Source organism: Psittacula echo (assembly GCF_963264785.1).
Source record: "Psittacula echo genome assembly, chromosome: 3".
Taxonomy (NCBI): Eukaryota; Metazoa; Chordata; class Aves; order Psittaciformes; family Psittacidae; genus Psittacula; species Psittacula echo.
In genome coordinates this window covers 95,754,255-95,773,764 of record NC_137736.1, presented here as the reverse complement: position 1 = coordinate 95,773,764, position 19,510 = coordinate 95,754,255, and the positions used below count along the sequence as shown (strand labels likewise).

General features: G+C 41.9%; 1 protein-coding gene across 1 annotated transcript; it reads right to left on the bottom strand.

Moving 5' to 3' along the window:
- Positions 1-5,607: 5,607 nt before the first annotated feature.
- RGCC (regulator of cell cycle) lies at positions 5,608-18,753 on the bottom strand (the record flags this gene model as incomplete). Its single annotated transcript, XM_080613546.1, has 5 exons — positions 5,608-5,615; positions 6,799-6,861; positions 8,276-8,383; positions 18,355-18,534; positions 18,717-18,753. The coding sequence occupies 5 exons, from the start codon at positions 18,751-18,753 to the stop codon at positions 5,608-5,610; spliced, it is 396 nt and encodes a 131-aa protein (XP_080469672.1).
- Positions 18,754-19,510: the final 757 nt, after the last annotated feature.

Below are 19,510 nucleotides of genomic sequence, written 5' to 3'. Positions count from 1 at the left end.
GACTCCCTGTTATTTCCTTCATCCTGCCAAATAAGTTGACTGCAGCTTCTCACCCTGCCTGACACAGCAGGAACTGGCAGGCAGTGCAGTAGCAGCAGTGAGGATGAGGAGTATGTTTCTTCTCCAGCTTGTTCTGACAGCTCTGCTTCACACCACAGTTCTCATGGGTTTACCCTGCAGCATCTCATGTGGGCTTAGCTCCCAGGCCATGGTCCCAGTACTTACCAACACGGCTCAGCAGACTACCCAGCACAGTGAGGGTGACAGATGCTCCAAGCCACAGTGCTGAAGCAAGATGGTATACTTGCACAGTGTGATGCAGAGGCCCCGGAACAGGTAATCCTGAACATCAGGGTAGTTTTGCCTCCACTATTCCAGCCCTAAAAACTGTTACACTCTAAGGTCAGTTATAGGTGAGCATATTTCAACACACTTTTCTTTTGGCAGTTGATTGAGAAGACGAAGTGAAAAGTCTGCTTATCCGTAGTCTTTTGCAACGTTCTCTGTAGTAAAGGAACACCATTAAGGGTAATTCAGCCTTCCTCTCTCTGTAATAGCTATTTGAAGGAGTCAAGGGCACCATCCTAACATCAGTGCTTTATGTAAGCACCTAAATAAGGTGGGATTGGTCCTGATCCAATTTGATACACTAGCAAGATTTTGCTTTGGTTTTTAATGTGAAGGCTTCATATATACAGTCTATACAGAGAGAGCCTGCATACGTTTATATGCAGAATCATAAAATCATTTAGGTTGGTAAGGACCTTTAAACTCATCAAATCCAACCATAACCCCAAGACTACCAAGTCCACCACTAAATCATGTTCCTAAGCACCAGATCTACACATCTTTTCAATACCTCCAGGGATGGTTTTTGCAACAAGGGCAATGCTCTTAATTACGAATACTGATGTGAAATAATATTATAAACAGAACTGAAGGATGGCAATTAGTAGTACAGCCATGCGCTATGGAGAAGGCAACACTTACTTCCATCTTGAATCATACTATCATAAAATAACAGAATGGGCTGTGTTGGAAGGGATCTTGAAGCTCATCCAGTTCCAACTCCCTGTCAATGGCAGAGATGCCTTCCATTAGACCAGGTTGCTCAAAGGCCCATCCAACCTGGCCTTAAACACTGCCAGGAATGGGGCATCCACAGCTTCTCCAGGCAAAGCCCACTGAAGCATCCCCAAGCCTCCCAGAGCAGCCAGTGAGCTCTGATGCCTTGGGAGAATGGAGGCACAGGCCTCTAGTCTGTAGTTTTTAAAAGCTGGACTGACGAATATTTTGGTTTCCAAAACATAGATGTGAAAGAGCAAAGCCGAACAAAGCGCAAGAATCCCTTTGTGTTGACTGGCCTATTTTAATCCCACAAACCAATCTACAGCATGCAACCAATAGCTTTGAATCGGTAAGAAAGAAAAGGACCTTGAAAAATCTGGTTTACAACTCTAAGCCAATAATATATAGCAGCCAGGATCATCTTACATTATTGTGAAGTTATTTAGACAGCTAGAGCTGTTAGCCAGGCTGCAATGAAATCAGTAATGTAGAAAGTTACATAGAAAACAGGAGTTTTCCCCATTGAGAGTATGGAGTTTGTGCTGTTAGTATGCAGAGCGGGATCTAGTTCAAAAGCTGCTGCCGTCATATTGGCTTGATGATACTCGCTTTGCTTCCAGATACCACAACGCTGGAAGTTTCTCTCCAACAGCCTAGCAGATGTCTTGTCTAGTACATTTAGGTATCTTCAGATAAATGAAATCTCACGCAGAATGGGCTCCAGTGTGGTGCAAATACCTCTTGGATGGTCAACCAGGTCGATCTGTGATGAACACCACTTGAGTTCCTCTACAGAGACCCATGCTGGATGGACCTTTCACACTGGTGAATTCCTCTCACTTCACGCAGGGTGTGACACTGCTGGCCAATGATCTAAAAGCAACAATTCATGATATGAACTAAAATAAGTCAATAAATCTCTGCTTGCAGACACGAATGTTTCCCAGCAGGCAGAAGCACTCTCTGTGGGTTTTCTCTTTGCAAGCACCCACTACTGAAACCAAGGCTTCAATGTATCTGTGAAGTTCGGAGCATGGTTTATCCTTGCCTCTCTAACCCTTTGCATTAGGTAACCCTGCTGCAAATCAGCTCCACACCCAGCATGTACTGCAAAGCAAATACTAGTAACAAAGAAGTGGGGAGAGGCACCAGACAAGAGACTGTAGGAGCCAGCAGGGGTTGAGCCCTTCCCTATCAGCAAGCTGTGTCACAACAAACCCAATGGTTTTTCTCCCTCCCAAAACTTCTCCTGGCTGTCAGTGCATCAATGGTGGCTAGACATGCATGCAGCAAGGAAAAAAGAAAATGTCCCTCTTTTGGCTCTTCTCTCTTCTTTATTAAGGACTCAGAAAAAATGAGCACCTTACCAAGCTTAATGAGTGACCACATATCAGCTGAGCCTGGGTGATGGCACCGAGGACACACACAGTCAATAGCAAACCCAAGATAAGGCACATTAGCTGAAGCCTCAGTGGTGGAGGTTTAAAGTAATCCATTTAACCTTGAATTTGTTGTAGGTAAAGAGCATATATGCAAATGATTGTTGCGCTTCACCTTATACACGTCAAGCTGCAGCAATGCATCTGCTTAGTCTAAGCTCCTCGTTTCCATTCCTGGATGTGTAGCATTAGCACAACAGGGCTGTGACTGTCTTCTGAATCCAAATTAAGCATCACAGCACGAGAGAGAGGTCAAAACAAGGATTAAAACTGGTCCATAAGCTCAGTGCAGCCTCCAGCAATGCTCACTGGGGATTGAGTGTCACAGGAACTTTTCTCAGCAATGCATTTTTCAGTGCCATAGGTAATGAGATGATGAACTTAAGTCATGAGGATACTCCAGTGGAATGACATCTACATTAGTGCATTTCTTCTGACACAGCAAGACATTCAAAATTGAGCATAATACACTGGAGGAATTCAGATCAACAGCTTCACAGAAGACACTCCCAAATTTTGCAGCTGATTATCACCAGAGCTGTTGTATAAGCAAGCAGAAGTCTCTACTTTTTCATGCATAAGTAAGATTAAAACACACAAGCAGATGGTCATTTAATCCCCAACTCCATTCCCAAGTGACATTACACAAAGTGAGGAACATGCCTCACTTTAAACCTTTGGTTATACTTGAAAAATCTTCAAAATTGGCTGTTTGTAAGAACAAAGTACTGTCATTCCAAAGTACTGTACTAATTTGGTGATTTCACTCAATGAAGGGAGGCATCCAACTGTAAATACTGATTATTGGGTCCACTGTTCAACTGGATTGAGTGTTAACTGAACTTGTAGATGGAAAGCACTCACGCCCAGTGCCTCAAACAACCCAACCTTGAGGAACAGAGGAGCAAACCATTGCCTATCTCCCCTCACCTCACCGTTGGTTGAGGCAGCCACACGTAGTTGGGGTGTTCTGACTTTATGATGAATCCACCATTCACCAACACTTTATCATTCACCATGCCAAAGGGTGTTAAAATGTAGAATAACAGCCAAAACTGCTGCAGCTATTTAAGCAGTGTGAAAAATATGCATTATGCTAAAGATGTTTCTTAAAAGGAAAGTAAGAGCTTGTCTCTGTTGTCCTGGCTGCCTTGTACCTCAGCTCCTGCTGAAAGCCCTGATACCTCTTCATGTAACAGCAAGTCCTATACTAGCCAAAAGAATGCCCCTCACTGGCTTTGCACAGCAACACATCCCTTTGCATCTGGGACTGCGGAGAAGGGCCAGGTTCTCCTCTCAGATAGGGGAGATAAATAGGCAGATCACATAGGCAGATAAAAGGAGGATTTATTCTTATGTGTTTACAACATAGACCCAAATTTCCATTATGCTCTGGTTTTGCTGGAGCAAGCCTACCTTGCTGCTCAAAATGGGGTTCCTGTTGTGCAGGAGCCTCCCAGAGCACAATTGCTGTCTCAAACTTGAACCACCTCACCTTCCTTCAGAGATTTTTGCAGTTAACCTACAGCAACATGAAACACCATCCTCCTAAATCAGTTCACTCCATCTCTAGCCTAAGGGACAATTTACCCACTGAACTTACAGAAGAAAATGTTGAAGTATTTTCTCTTCAGAAAAATACAACATCTTACATTGCCCTTCTGCCTGAAGTAATGAAAAGACCCACCACATAACAACTTCAATATTGTTTCAGGCCAATTAATATGTACCCAGTTCAGAATTTTACTTTCTTACCAATAAGTAAAACCGGAAAAATCATATAGTATTTAACAACACACAAAAGTTTCGGTCAATTTTTAGGAAATCTAAAACAAGGAGATGGATTTGCATCATCCTCATGGTGTTCCCATTAGCAAATACACAGTACTTTCCCCTAGCTGCAGCAGGCAGGTCCAAATTCGTCCTTTAAGGTCCCTAAGCAACTGGCTGGTAGCTGAGCCACAGGTATGTCCTTCTCCAGACAAAAACACATTCAAAGATGGTAAATGACCAAGGAGACACAATATTTAAACCACTTATGCAATGGCTTACAAGCCTGCTTTGGTCAAAATAAGACCTGGAGTTCAAACAAGCCCAGCTCACTTGGTCTGAAGAGATTAGGCAGCAATCACATGAGCAGCTCAGACAGCAGAGCTAAGTGTAATGCCTGCAGCAGCTGGAAGACAGCTCACATAATGACATCTCCAGTGTCTACTCCATGTGGAAACAATTGGGTTCCTTGTAAAACTACAGATTCACCTTCCACTCTTTCAACATAACACTGATGGCCAGGAAGTCTTTTAAGAGCAAGAGACTATTTCAGACCAAAGGTTCTGGTATCAGAAACATCCAGGCATTTAACTATGCCTTGGTGCTAGAGGATCTCCATGCCTAAACCCATGGGTCTAAATGCCTGACCTCCCAACTTGTATTTGATGTAGAATAGCATGAAATTTTAAAGCAAGCTGTTACATAGGGTTTGAAATAGGTGTTATTGTTCAGATCTGTACTAAGTCAGTATTATTCCATTTGTATTAAAGCAAATCTGAAGTAGCAGTTTGACCAATCTTTTTATTTTTCTGATTATATTAATTTTACATAGTACAAAATTCTCTTATTTAAGCAATCTGAAAAGAAAAATAGGAGGTTCCACATGAAGCCAGCATAACATTTTGCCTAACAGATAGGGTTTTTTTGCCTATCAGATAATTTAAATCTTGACCTTAATTTGTATTTCTGTTTCAGAGTTTGCATGTTCACATGAAGGTTTCAGACACCTGGATTCCAGTTCAGGGTTTATTTGCATACAAAAATATATTATAATGGCAAAAAGCATTAAAAGTTCCCAACTATATAAAATTACAAACATATTTTCGTAAAAGCAACTTTAAATTAAAATTCAAGCTATATTTTAAAGTAAAATACAGCTGTAACACTTAAGTTATCTTATACCATCTGCTGCAGAGTCACAAAACTGATGTTGCCAGTTAAATACTTGTAGGAATTTACAAAGGTTATGTTCAGAAGGTAAATATCTTGGGTAGCAAAGTTATCAGACAAGGGCAGCAGTTCTCAGTCTCAGACTGATGTCACTTATCCTTCACATACCTGAAAACACAGAACAAGAAGCATAATTAAGTTCTACATTAAATAAGACTGCATTTTGTTTACATACCAGACACCCTGTTTATGTTCAGCTTGCTAGACCGCCTGACAGGCCAAAATTATGCCTTTTTTAAATGAACATAAAAGCCAAAAAGAAGTCTTTCAGAAGAGCAGCCAATTAGGTTTCAGTGCTGTAGATGAAGTTAGCTCAAACATACATCCATGACAGAAGTCAGGAAACTAGAATTATATTTTAAGTAAGAGAAGTGAAACTGGGATTAAGATACAAGTAAGGAGACAGGGAAGTAGGAAGCTCAGAAAGGCAGCTGTCTTGAGTTGAGTCCAATGCAGATGGCCAAGGCTTCAATAATTACGGGGAAGGGAAAATACCTAATGAATACAAGAAACTCTCAGTTCATAGTTTATTGGAAGGGGAGGGGTTGTTCATGCTGCTATTTAGGTCTAATCCTAAAAATTTGTTCGTTTGGGTTCTGCAGTCTGGTTCCATACATAAAAAACACAGTGTCACGTCCATAACAGGATAGAAAACCAAAAAGCAGAAGACTACATGGTTGGGAATAGGAGGGTGTTTTCTTTTAGTTTTATTGTTTTCCTTTAAAATAATAATGAAGAATCTAGTACTGTAACTGGAAAATACAACTAGATAGTGACAGGAAGAAGTGATTTAAATTCCATTCCTGGTTGACAAGCACAAACAGGATTTTTGACATTTAATCTAAGACAAAAAAATACAGATACCTGCTCATTAATTCTTTCAGAAAGCTAAATCCAGTATAAACAGGTTTCCTAACCTACAATTTTTCCTCCAGTTACTTAGCTTCATAATGAAGAAAAGCCTCACTTTTTAGCTGAGTTTCAAGTAATCAAGAAAGTGATGTTTACTTGATGTCTGTCACTGTCAAGGAGAGGTGAACTGCAGTTCCCTCAGAGATGGGGACAAGGGTTCACTGAAGTACAGCCTTTGTCACACAAGCTAAACTGCACGCCTTGAACATCCAGGCAAAGGCCAGAATTCAGTCTATTTTACCTTCTTATCCACTTAATGATCCATAGGAATAAATAAACTAAAATGAAGCCTACTTCCCTTCACTCTCCCCTCATACACTGGGTTTTCATCATTCTTTGACAGTACCAAGTGAGATGCAGATAATAAAAATCTACCTACTTGCTAGTGTCCTGTCAAGATCAGCAATGAAGTCTTCCAGTTCTTTTGTGTCTCCAAGCTTTGCTGCAAAATAAGAGTCAATGCTATTTAGACACGATATATTTCTCCAACCAAAAGAAACACTGAAACCACACAACCCTCCAAATAATTTTCAGTGGTATCAAACACACTGTGAACTATTTTCAGAGCAGTACAATACGGTTGCTGCAATGTCCAAATGCCTTCTTAGAAAACAGGAGAGAATTAAAGCTAATTTTTATAGTTCTCCATTTGACAGAAACAAAGCAAAGCAATCCTTTGTTCAGTTTCCTTAAAAAACAGAAGTTGAAGTAGAGAAAAAAAGCCACATCCTTGCTATCGTGAGAGTTTTCCTTATTGCGTCTATTCAAATATTGCATTCATGGTCCTAATCAAACCCCAGCCAGTTATCTCCCAGTCCTACCCAAATATATGCCTCTTAAATCATGTCAGGATCACTGGTTTGCTGTGATGTCAAATCTTTTGATCTTGGTACATACACTACAAATTTGGATCCAAAAATCCACACAAACTTCCATTCCCAAGAACACCACTGGTTCCGTTCAACTTAGTTTTACCCCAAGTGGCTTCCTTATCTCTATTCCAAGCTGGTTCCAAATCTATTTCTGTCTTCTCATCAGGAAGAGCATCTTGACCTTCAGTGTAGCTCCTTGCCAAGTATTTCCTGCCAGTTTAACTGAACTCTTTTTTCCTACTTCTTATTAAGTACTACTCACTATTCTTCCCTTGTATCAAGCTAATTACAAAGAAAGCATTTAACTTGTTTTTGTGACCAGTCACTGTGGAAAAGACATGAAAGCACAAAAAGCTCCTTAAGCATGCACCTGAGAAGACTAGTTGTAATAACAGCACCATGTAGCACATATGTATTGATTTATTGATATATCTAGAGTTCATTTAAGTTAACCAGAATGAAACAAGCCCCTGGGAAGTTAGATCAGCTGCAAGACAGAAGCTACTTTGAAACAGCATAGCTACAAAGGAGGGGCTAATTATTAATAAATGGGTTGTATCAGCAGTGAAAGGTCTGTATGGATCTAAGTAATTGTGGTAACGTGAATGGCATCATATGGCTTCAGAGGAGTCACCTAATGCACCCCTGCACTCAGGCTAAGTACTTCTGTATATAGATGGGACACTTAAGCTACTTAGTTTCTTCAATAAGAAGTAACGCAGGTTAAGCATTAACTGAAGTGTTCTGTAAGTAGTACCATAATTTCTCATCAACCAAGAAACTGTAATTTTCTTCAGCTTGGTGTTTCAAAGCTAAGAGTTGCAGGTCACCTGCAAAGATGTGCAGATGCAGTGTGCTATTGCAGTAATAATCAGATTTGTTACAATTAAGAAAAAGAAAGTCAAAGTACACATGTGAATCCTGGCTTAGAAAGAAGCCTACATAGTTGAGAATTAGGAAGAAGTGCCAACAGTTAAAACTTACCTTTACACGGAGTTACTGATGGAGATGGCAAGCTTGGAGTAGATGTAGTTGGAGAGTTGAGCTTTTCATCACTGAGGCTGAAGCTATTTCTGTAGAGTGAATCTGCACCTGTAAGAAAGTTACATTATGAAGTAAAATTAAGACCTGCAATTTTGCAATAGAACTCAAAACAAAAGGGGCCTTTCCTATCTGGGCTTCAAAGTCTATAGAATTCAAATCTTCAGACTTCAAAACCGGAGGGAAAAATAAATCATTTATTGTGTGAAGGGCATTGTTACCAGACCTACTGTTAAAAAGCAAGCAGACCTACGTCAAATCCTCACTCCTGGTAAGGAAAGTGTCATCTTTCCCTGCAGTCAGCATCATTTGGACAATATTACAAGAATAGCAATTATCTCACATCCACTAAATCAGGCCTGGTGTGACCTGCCTAATTCACAGTATTCTAGGAAATTCTGGTCACCTGGTTTTAAAAAGCTATTAGAAAAGCTGAATAAAGAGCACCAGGACAAGCACAGTTCCCCAGAACATAGAATATGTTCAGTGTTGTCCTCATCCCTGAAGCAAACTCACCGATTTCTCCATATACTACTCTGCAGCTTTAGGTCTTGTGTTTCACATAAATGATACAGCACCTTTTAATTTTGTTTTACTCTGCAACTCTGGAGTTCATGAGCAGTACATCTATACACAAGATGTTCTGCAGTCTTGCAGGTGACCTTTCAAAGGAAGCTTTACATGCCCTGGAAAGCAAGGGGAAAGGTTCCAATACCATTCTGATGTTCTTGGATTTTGTACAAGGCCTTCAGTTTCAAAAGTATGAAGAAAAAGTGATCTTTATCTTCCCTCTTTTCATAACAGTTCTGTGATGCAAAGTGCATACAAAGTATTAGTCATGGCTCCACTGGACAGAGGAACTGTCATTGTGTTAGAGACACTAAAAATACTAGTTCCTGCAGTTCTGAGCCAGTGACCTGAAAACTGTAAAAGAAATCATTGTAACACGAACATGTCAATGGCCTCCATTGATGTGGCACATTTCCTAGGGAACAAATGTATGCCTCATTACATAGGTTGGTGACTACCACTGCTTTCCAATTTTGCCACCCTGCAGCAGGCACAGTATTTGTCCTTACAGCCCCAGCCTAGAAGGTGGTTGCACTGCAGCATTAAGTCCATCCAAATCAGTACTGTCACAGCCCCTTGGACACCTGTCCAATTTGTGATGCCAGGAGGTGACTGCCTTCATTTAATTAAGAGTGTCTTGCTGAATTATCAAAAGGGGGCATGAACACTGCTTGCCGTGCCAAGAGCTTCACATCTACACCTCTACTGAATACTGCCACAATACTTGCAAATATCAAACATAGACCATAATTCTACAGCAGACTACTCCTCTACTGTAAGTTTCCACATCTTTGGGAAGAGGAGTGTGCCTCCACACCCCGTCTCCTCTAGCCTGCTGTCCTTACTAGCATTAAACCACCTTCTACAGGAGCAGAGGTACAGTGCCAAATCAGACCACATGGCTGCATCTACTAAGCGTTCAAGACCAGGTTGGACAGGGCCTTAAGCACCCTGGTCTAGTAGAAGGTGTCCCTGCCCATGGCAGAGAGGGCTGGTACTAGATGATCTTGAGGTCCTTTCCAACCCTATCTATTCTATGATTCTACGTTTCCCTGTTTCTTCTGTGCTAGCTTCCAAGCCTACCTTTGTTGCAATACACACTGAAAAGGCTTGTGACAAGTTTCAGCCTTCAACCTATTTTATTCTTCTGCATGCATGTTGATCCACCACATTACCGTATCTTTTCACAGTTCACTATTCAAGCAGCTCCTGCACATGCCACCTACAGCACTACGCAAACATAAGCAAATGGCATGACTGACATCTATTATCTGGGACTATTGGTTGTCCAAATCAGCCACCAGTCAGTATTTCTTGTTTAGAAAGAAGGGTATGCTGCTTCTTGCTAGTTTTTCATTGTGATTTCTTTATCTTCACTTTTAAGCACCTGTTCTCCTCTCTAAACCTGAGCAGATCAAAACCAATCTACTTGAAACTTCAGATACGAGAGAGATTTGGTGAATACAATGCAGAATTCAGATATTTTTAGACAGAAAACTGAAAAAATAGCTTTTATTTTAAAAAAGTAGTTCCTAAAACCATAAAAAGCAACCTAAGGGCGGAGGGTGGGAGGAGAGGGGTGTGAATCTGACACTGCTCTGCAATTATGCGTGTCCCTGGTGTTGTACACCACACTTTGAATCCTGCACACTAATGGTTTGAAAGTAACAGTTAGAGGTATGACAAATTTCCCCCTGAAATCAGCTTACAGACCAACTTTCTACTAAATCCACATCTCTTTCCAGCCAAGATGCAAACCCTAGTGACCAAGAAACTCTGAATGGAAAATTCTTGCTGTTCAGAACAAAACCCCTAGCACCACAAAAAAGCCAAATAACTCACACAAGCAGTGCTGTAGCCAAGAGCACAACTCACTGAAACACTGACGGAACAGACTATAGATTAAACATTTTCTGGGCAATGGAACTAAGAAGAGCAGAACAAAAACTTCCAAATTATTTAATATTTTTACAGCCTTTTGAGCTCATTGAATTAAGAAAAAAATAAGCCAGAGAATAATGGCTACAAAACTGAGTGTACTTTAACAGGGAGTCTATGGTACTAGTATCCAGACACCAAATGTAGTGATGCTGGGAATTTGTATTACAAACCAATCCATGTCATACACCAAATCTAAAGCTCCAGTTGCTCTTATATATAGCTGGAATAAAATGTTCTTTTTGTGAATGCTTGTGAGGGCAACTCAATTTACGAAAGCCATTTAAATAATCTGCAAACTATTCATGCAATTCTTTTTATATCCATGTACACATACATCCAAGCTAGTAGCCACCCTTGATTTTTCTTGTGGTTTTCTCTCCATATTCCTTCTATAAGCAGTTGAAAGTACTGGCTCACCTCAAAACGTATTTAAACCAGAAAATGTTATTTCATACTGGCTTCCCCAAACCTTATGCTGGTAAATATTTACAACTGGGCAAAAAAGAAATAAGACAGAACTGTTGTTTTAAAAAAACTGAATGTTTTTCTTACAGTCTCAAAAGATGAAATGTTTTCACAAACAAGTGTTATCTTCTGATGGGTTGTAATATTAATAGTTTCAGGAAAACATCAACATTTATCTTCCTCAAAAAGCAAAAACATACTTTAGCTACTGGCTGTGGCTTACAAATGTCACCATGCAGCAGCAATTCTGGTGACGGAAGGAGGAATGCATTGACTCTGCCATCAAGATCATTATAACAAATGCTGAAAACAACGCACTCTTAAAAAGAAATACTTGTGATATCCAACACATAAAAATACCCACTTTGGCAAAGTGTGGCTGTAGGGCAGAAAGCTCTGGGAAAAGGACACTTCAAGTCCTTGCTTTCTAGTAGATGCCACAGCCAAGATTTGCCCATTCACCTCCAATAATAGCCCTTGGAAAAATTCCACTGCCATACAAACGCAACATCCACTGCAACCCAATAACCAGAGGCTGATGCCAAGGATTTCTCATTGCTGCTGTCCTTCCTCATCCAGCCCCTTCTCTCTCACTGAGATGCAAGTTCATTTATCATTCATTCCTTATTTTTCATTTTGTGTATTGATTCTACTGCCTGTGCATGTATATAAACTATGCCCCTTTGGCTATTTAAAAAAAAATCAACCCAAAACACTCAAATTGTCTTTTTAAAATCAAGTCCTTAAAATCTGAGAGTTAAGCTACCAATTTACATGAGTCAAACTAAACCAACAACTGCAAAATTAGGGGGTTGGAATAAACATAGGAGTATTTTACTTTGGCAAAGTAATCTGTAGTTAGTATTGACCTTTGCTGTTCCAATATCTGGTTAAACCATAAGGAAAAACCAGGGCAACACCATGTAAATATAGAATGTCCCCACAAAATGACCAATTGAAAGGTTCTGGTCAGTAATTAACTGAAGGAGGAAAACCTCAAATTTAATTTTAAAACAGACAATGGAAAAAGTTCAGCTGTCTGACTTCTTTGATCTTATGCTCTTTCTAGTACCATAGTTCAAGATACAATTTTAAAGAGCACTGGAGTAGGCAAAAATCTTTAATACAGTTTTCAGTGGGGAAAGCTTTTTGGGGGGGGGGTGTGGAAATAAAACACATCTTAAGTTTGGAGAGAGGAGCTTTAGAATTTGGCTAAAGTCCCTATAAGCCATGAATTCATTATAAAACAGTAGCTCAGCATTTAATGAACAGACTGCACAACTCATTCCTAGTCAGAACATAGCCTACTTGCTAAAAAATTACAGTAAAATCAGGAATTTCTAATGCCATCAGTAGAAGTGAGAAATATTCATGATGCAAAGAGCCTGTTTCACAATACATATGTTGCAGCCCTCAAGGGCAGTGTTTATTTTGATCATAACCACAGTTACATTTGGCTCCAATGTTTATTTTTGTGAGTTTTTTTGCCTAAGCTAACAAAACAAACATCTGTTCCAATGCTGACATAAAAATCACACCTTTTCACTACTGACACATCTAGGCTTTGTGGTTTAAAAGATTTCAAATCACAGTTACAAGGAAGTGACCTGGGAAGCCTGAAATTCAGATGTATAAGCATGCATTCTCACTATTCACACTTTCCATTTCCTCACCACACTTACTACCTGAGAGACAGTGCTTCCAACTCCAACCTTCCTCTTTATTAATGCTTCCTTTATAAAGTGTAAGAGGAACAGGTATGCTGGAAAGAACAGGAAATCCTACCAAAAAAAGCACATTTCTCATTAAAGTACCTGGAGAGAAAGTTGTGCACCTGAAACATCTGGGTTTTCTTCCCCTTGAATGTACTGGTAATTTAATCACATAATTTAATAAAATGTTATTTCTCCATGGGAGTCTTTCTTCATTTTTTTTTCATTATAAATATTCTATTCCCTTCTTCTTTGAGGCAGGCCATTAAATATTTGAGGAAACAATTTACCTTCTCAGAATCTTTTGTTCTTCATCATATAAGACTGAGATTTGCTGCTAAGAGCACAAGTTCACTTACTCCACATTTTGTGTCACATAGCAGAGGCCTGTAGAAGAGTTTATCTAGTTTATCTAGTTTTTGAGGATGTAAACTTTTAACATCAATGATACCTTAAGGCAATATGTTTTACAGTTTAACTATACACCATGAGAAGCAATCACTCTTCTTTTCTTGAAACATGCTGATTTAATTTTATTTCCTCATTCTGGGTGAGGTAGAAGTCACTCTCCTAATGTCACTTAGGATTTTCTGGAAGACTAGCTTGTCCCCACCCAAGACATCTCTCCTCTAGCCTGACAGCTCCAGTCTATTTAATCATTTGGAAACTATTTTATGTTTTCAGTCATTTCTGTTGCCTTTTTCTGTACCTTCTTTATTGTCACATACTGCAAGACTGCCAATGTAAACAGGCTTTTCAGGATGAGTGCTGCAGTATAAAACGTCCAAGGCTTCATCTGTAGATAGTGCAGGCATTAGCACAAGCACACAGAGACATCCATGGCATGTAACCATGAATGCTTGCACTACAGCAGGCATTGGGTGTTAACAAATATTGTTCAACCCCTTAATAAACCTGCACCTACTTAATTTTGAAATTATAAAATTAAAGAGTTCTAGATGCACTGAGGGGGCAATCTTGTTGTATTTAAAAGCCAGGACATATCTGTTATAAAGCATTTACATACTCCTAAATATAACTATGAAGATACACTGCAGGCTGTATGAGTGCACGAACTGAATCAGTGCATTTATTTTGCAACACTTTTAACAGAGGCTGGAAGCTGAACCTGTCTCAAGAAAACACATCCAGAGCTAAAAATGATAACCATTTCTCAGAGCACAACAGCAGATTATGGTTTAGCTTTACAGTGTTATTATAACTTTGGCACAGGAAACACTAAAGCGCTTCCCTTCTCAACCTCTCATGAAGTCCAACTTTCTCTTCATTATCCTAATCCTGACATTGCCATATACTGTACTAGCACAATGCACTGACATCATGCTAGTACAATGTACTAGCACATAGCACAATATACTAGGACATGCAATTTACACAGGCAAGCCTGCACTTTTCTCTGCAAGCTTATTCCAACACACAGGAAGCAAATTATACCTGTAAGAGTTTGTCTATATAGCTGCATCTACAAAAGTGGCTTTTACCAGCACAGCACTCTAACACAAATCTTATTTTATCACAACCAACATATGCTGAAAATAGCAAAGAGTTATACGATATCCGTCAACTTAGAGGTTTCAGCATGATTAATAACCTAAATTACAAGCTGTTATACATTGAAGCAGTTGAATACATCGAGTTGAAACATAACTGATACTCACAGTCCAGCAACTCAAAGAATGTTGGAGTAACAGTTGCATCATGATTTCCCAGCACTGACCCCATCAGCTGTTGTGGTTAATGTAATACTTGTGAACCAAGTACTAAGATCATCATGAACATCTGCACATGCAAGCTTTTCTATTACTGTAAGGTCTAGAGTCTATCATGTTATGTACAATACTTAACCATGGCCAAGACAGAGCTCATTCAAAGAGCATTTACTCAAATAACAGGAAAAGATGTGGGAGAACCAAGCACTATCCTGCCAATTTTCCACTGCAGTATCTTCAAATTTTTTTCCTTAGGAGCTCAAAATATGCAGGATCAGAATTTCACTTCGTATTTTTGGAGCTAGCCCACTCAAGAGGGGATTTTTAAGGTTAAAAGCAATACTCGCAGGATTAACTATAACTGATAAAGATCTGTAAATATTTCTGTTAAATTAAATGGGCTCATCCTCATGGGAGAAGCCCCAGGAGACGAAAGCTTTCCTTACCGTAATAAACAGTATTGTTCAAGCATGATCAGTTGATATCTATTACTAGCTTGATGTAAAATTGAATTTAAGATTGATTCAAGGGCCTTGAAACAGACAGTTGTAACAGTTTAAAACATTACCTCCCCTTGCAGTCCCACCCTAGACACAAAACATAACACTTCAGGAGTGGCCAAAAGATACATACGCCTAACCTTCAGCCACACCACATCAGTTAGGAGGATTAGATAAACCAACAAACAAGAGATAGTGCTAAATACAATAATCTGAACTGTTCTATGCATATATAACAAAGTGCACTTGAAAGAGTCTTGGCACTGGATAACAAGATTTTGCAAAAGTGCAAAGAGTGCTCATGAACAAGAGGATCATTCAAAATATCTGCAGGTAATATTGTTGGAATTCCTTTTGCATTGCTACAGATTGGTGTTGTCGGAACTTGCTCTTTCAGCTCATGTTCTCCTTGACCTTGCAGTGGTGTTTAACCTAAGCATTACCATGGAAATAGCAGAGTCATGAATTCAGCACTACACTTGCACTAAACATGACAGACCAAAGGAAAGGTGAACCTAAGAGGAAAAAAAATTGAGTTTGAACAGAAAGAGCTTGGGTAAGTAGGAAACTCCCTGCGTCTATTCTCAAATTAGATGCAGGGAGTGTAGCTGGGTTACATCAGACACTGGAGCCTGGTTTATAAAAGGTTCTCCTCAAAAATCTGCAACTCCTCTCCAATCTTACTGTAACTTCAAAATAAGAAGCTGTCTGCAATGAACGATGCCTTTAGGAGGAAGTGATTTATTGGGCCTTCTCCAAGAAGCAAAGAGAGCTGGCTGTTCTACCATTTCTCCTCTCTTAAATGTATCCTCATACAGTTGACACTTTTGGATGCCAATAGGCTACTCTAGGTGCACCCTCCTAGTCCAGTATATGCCTGTGTCCAGAAGACAGTGATTTCAATTTCTGCAGAGCCATTTTCCACGCGATGCATCGCCAAGGGAGGAACCAGAACACTGAATGGGATTTGAAAGCTTGACAAGTTTCTCATGCAAGATCCTTGAGGACTTTGTCTAGAGCCATCAAACCCTGCCTATCCTGCTATCCATTAATGTCTTCAATCTAAATCAGTGCAGATTTGTGACACATGTTTTTATTTTCCAGATCTTCCTGAAGATGTGGTCTGCCCATTCACACAAGATGCTGTTTCTCACCAGTCTTCCCACCCTGCCAGAGAACACCATCTTCCTCCAAAATGCCTTCCTGCCAATACTAACAGAGCAATTTTAAGCAGTGTTCAAGACTTAAGTTTTCTGAACAAGCAACTACAGATGTCTTTATCTGTTCAAGAAGAGTAAGTTCTTGATTCTGTTTTTAGGGGGTTGGGTTCTTTTTGTTTGGTTGGGTTTGGGGTTTTTTTACGATTTTCTTAACAGTAGATTTTTTCACTCTATCATTTTAAGTATCTCATTTGTGGGTAAGAGTATGTAAGAGGTTAATGTATCACAATACTGAAGACTGCACAAGAAATAGTAACACTAGGGCTGTATTGCTGCAATTGATAATAAGCTTTTATTATTTTTTAAAGCAGAGCTCACATACTTCATCAGCTTGTCTCAGTAAAGGCAGACCTCACCCTACACACCCTCAGCCATCCAAAGGCAAGTGTCCAGCCTAAACTGGGCACGCACTTCCAAACCTTCCTCAGAAGAAGATATTTACAAGGAGTGATTCACCCACTACATTATGAAACAGCAGATATCTGATCCACATATCCCCACTGACTACAGGAAAAAATATAAACCCAAAGGCACTGACAGGCAGGGTATCCATGTTCAGGGCAGGTAAAACATTACCTGTCCATGAAGTGAAATGCATCCTGCCCATGCTGATGAAATAAAGGACTGATAATATGGAGAAGCTATGCTGTCACAGCTTCAGTACAAGGAAGATTACGTTAATGTTTTAGCACTAAGTCAACAGAACTGTGAAGTAAGTCTCTGAACTGGTAAAATATTTAAAACAGAAATTAGGGGAGCGATTTTATTAGAAATAGCTGGAAAAAAAGATAAGTTTCATAAAGCTTCCTATACAGTTTAGGACTAAGGTCCCAAAATATTGGGTATAGCTTGCTTTTAGCAGAACTTACTTCTAACAAAGTAGACCTTGAGTCTACTGCCCCCAAGGAGAACAGCAGTTTCCAGCCTCATTGTCTGGAAAAGAAAATAAGTTTTTCTCCCAGACTACCAAAAAATAACAGGCATAAAACTTTTTTCTAAGTTAACTAAAAAAAAAAAAAAAAAAAAAAAAAAAAAAAAAAAAAAAACAAACCAAAAACCACCAAAACAAAACAAAAAACTTAGTTCCAATTCTGTTTTCTTGCCTAAAGCAGGTCGTGAGTCAGAATTTGCTTCCCACCCTTCCTGTGCTATGTTCTGCATGCACCACTTGTATACAACTGGTACACTTGTGTGCAAATTAGCTTAAAATTATCACTTCTGAAATAATGATAACACTAAGCCATAAACCTGTACGAGTTTCCGCCTGTTCTGGAAAGCACACTTTAGTTAACTTTCTCTCAAATCATATTTTGGCTGCTGAGATAGAGCAAACAGTCCCTGTTAAATTAAGAACCTCATGGAATGGTTTGGTTAGAAGGGACCTTAAAGCCCGCCCAGTTCCAGCCCCCTGCCATGGACAGGGACACCTTCCACTAGACCAGGTTGCTCCAAGCCCCGTCCAACCTGCCCTTGAACACTGCCAGCGACGGGGCAGCCACAGCTTCTCTGGGCAACCTGTGCCAGTGCCTCAGCACCCTCACAGGGAAGAATTTCTTCCTAGTATCTCATCTAAGTCTCCCCTCTTCCAGTTTAAAGCCATCCCCTCCTTGTCCTATCACCACATGCTCTTCTAAAAAGTCCCTCTCCAGGTTTCTGATAGGATCTCTGCTGGGACTGGAAGACTGCTGTAAGACGTCTTTTCTTTGACACGCCGGGGTGCCCCGGTGTCCCAGGAGCCCACTTGACCTCCTCCCGTAAAGAGTGTTTCAGCCTCTCCTCACAACCCAGCCTTGATGTGGCTTCCCCCAGGAGCTCTCGCCCTCCCTTCCCCTTCTGCTGCTAACACTGCCTCTGGCACCCGCCACGGGACAGCCGGACACTCACTCTCGGAGTCGCTGAGGCCGCTGCCGTCGCTGACGCTGGCGCTGCTCCGCCGCTTCATGCGCTCCAGGTGCTCGCCGTAGTGGAAGCGGCGCCGGCCGGCGGGGCAGGAGAACTCGGCCAGCACGGTGTCAAACTCCCCCAGCGCCTCGGCCAGGCCCCCGCCGCCGTCCTCACCCAGCGCTGCCGGACAGCGGCAACAAAGTCAGGACCCGCCGGGACCGGGACCCAAGCCCCGCGCCCGAAGGGGGTACCCACCGCCCGCCCTCCATCCATCCATCCACCCATCCATCCCTCCCTCAGACCCCCTACCCCGGCGGCGGGAAGGGGAAAGGGCCCCCCCGCGCGTCACTCGCCGCTCCTACCTTGACCCGCCGGCCCCTGGCCCTGAGGTGACTTCATGGCGGCAGTGCCCCAGCGCCGCTGCCGCCCCTGCTCCCGCCGCCAGCACGGGCAGCTCGGCACCGCCGCCGCCGCCGCCTCTTATAGCCCGCCCGGGCGCGGGGCTGAGGCGGAGCGGGCGGGAGGCGGCAACGCGGCCCGGCCCTGCCCGCCGCCGGGGGCTGGACAGTGGGTGCAGGTGCGCCATGCAGAGGCAGTGCCCCGGCCCGCGGGGATGCGGTTTGCATTCAAGTTGAGTCCTTCTCACAGTTCACCACTACCACAAGTGAGAGGCATCGCCCCTTGCCCTCTGACCGCCGCTCCCGACAGCGTGACCGCGCCTTCGGTTTGCTAATCCCAGCTTTTTGTGGTTCAGGAGGGGTCTGCGCCGGGTTTGTGCCAGGCTGCTGTGGAGGGTACAACGAGCGGCGGAGCCGGCTGCGAGGAGGGAACCTCACAAGAACACAGGACTGGATCGTCCTCACCCAGCCCCGCGGCTGGCAGGACAGAGCAGGGCGAAGAAGCCCGCCTTACACCTGCAGCGAGGCTGTGGGCTCCTGTGCGGCAGCACTGCCGCTTAGCCCCCCGCCCCGGAGCCCCTTGCCCATCGCCACCCCACATCTGTGTGTGGTTATTGCAGGGCTCGGTCCGTTAGCGGGCTGTGGACGTGGCCAGCTGTGCAGGTTAGTTACAGAGGGTGACCCGAGGGGAGAAGCAGGAGGCAGGGTGACACGGAAGCTGCTCAAGCACAGGGAGCCATGGCCCCAGCTGCATCAGA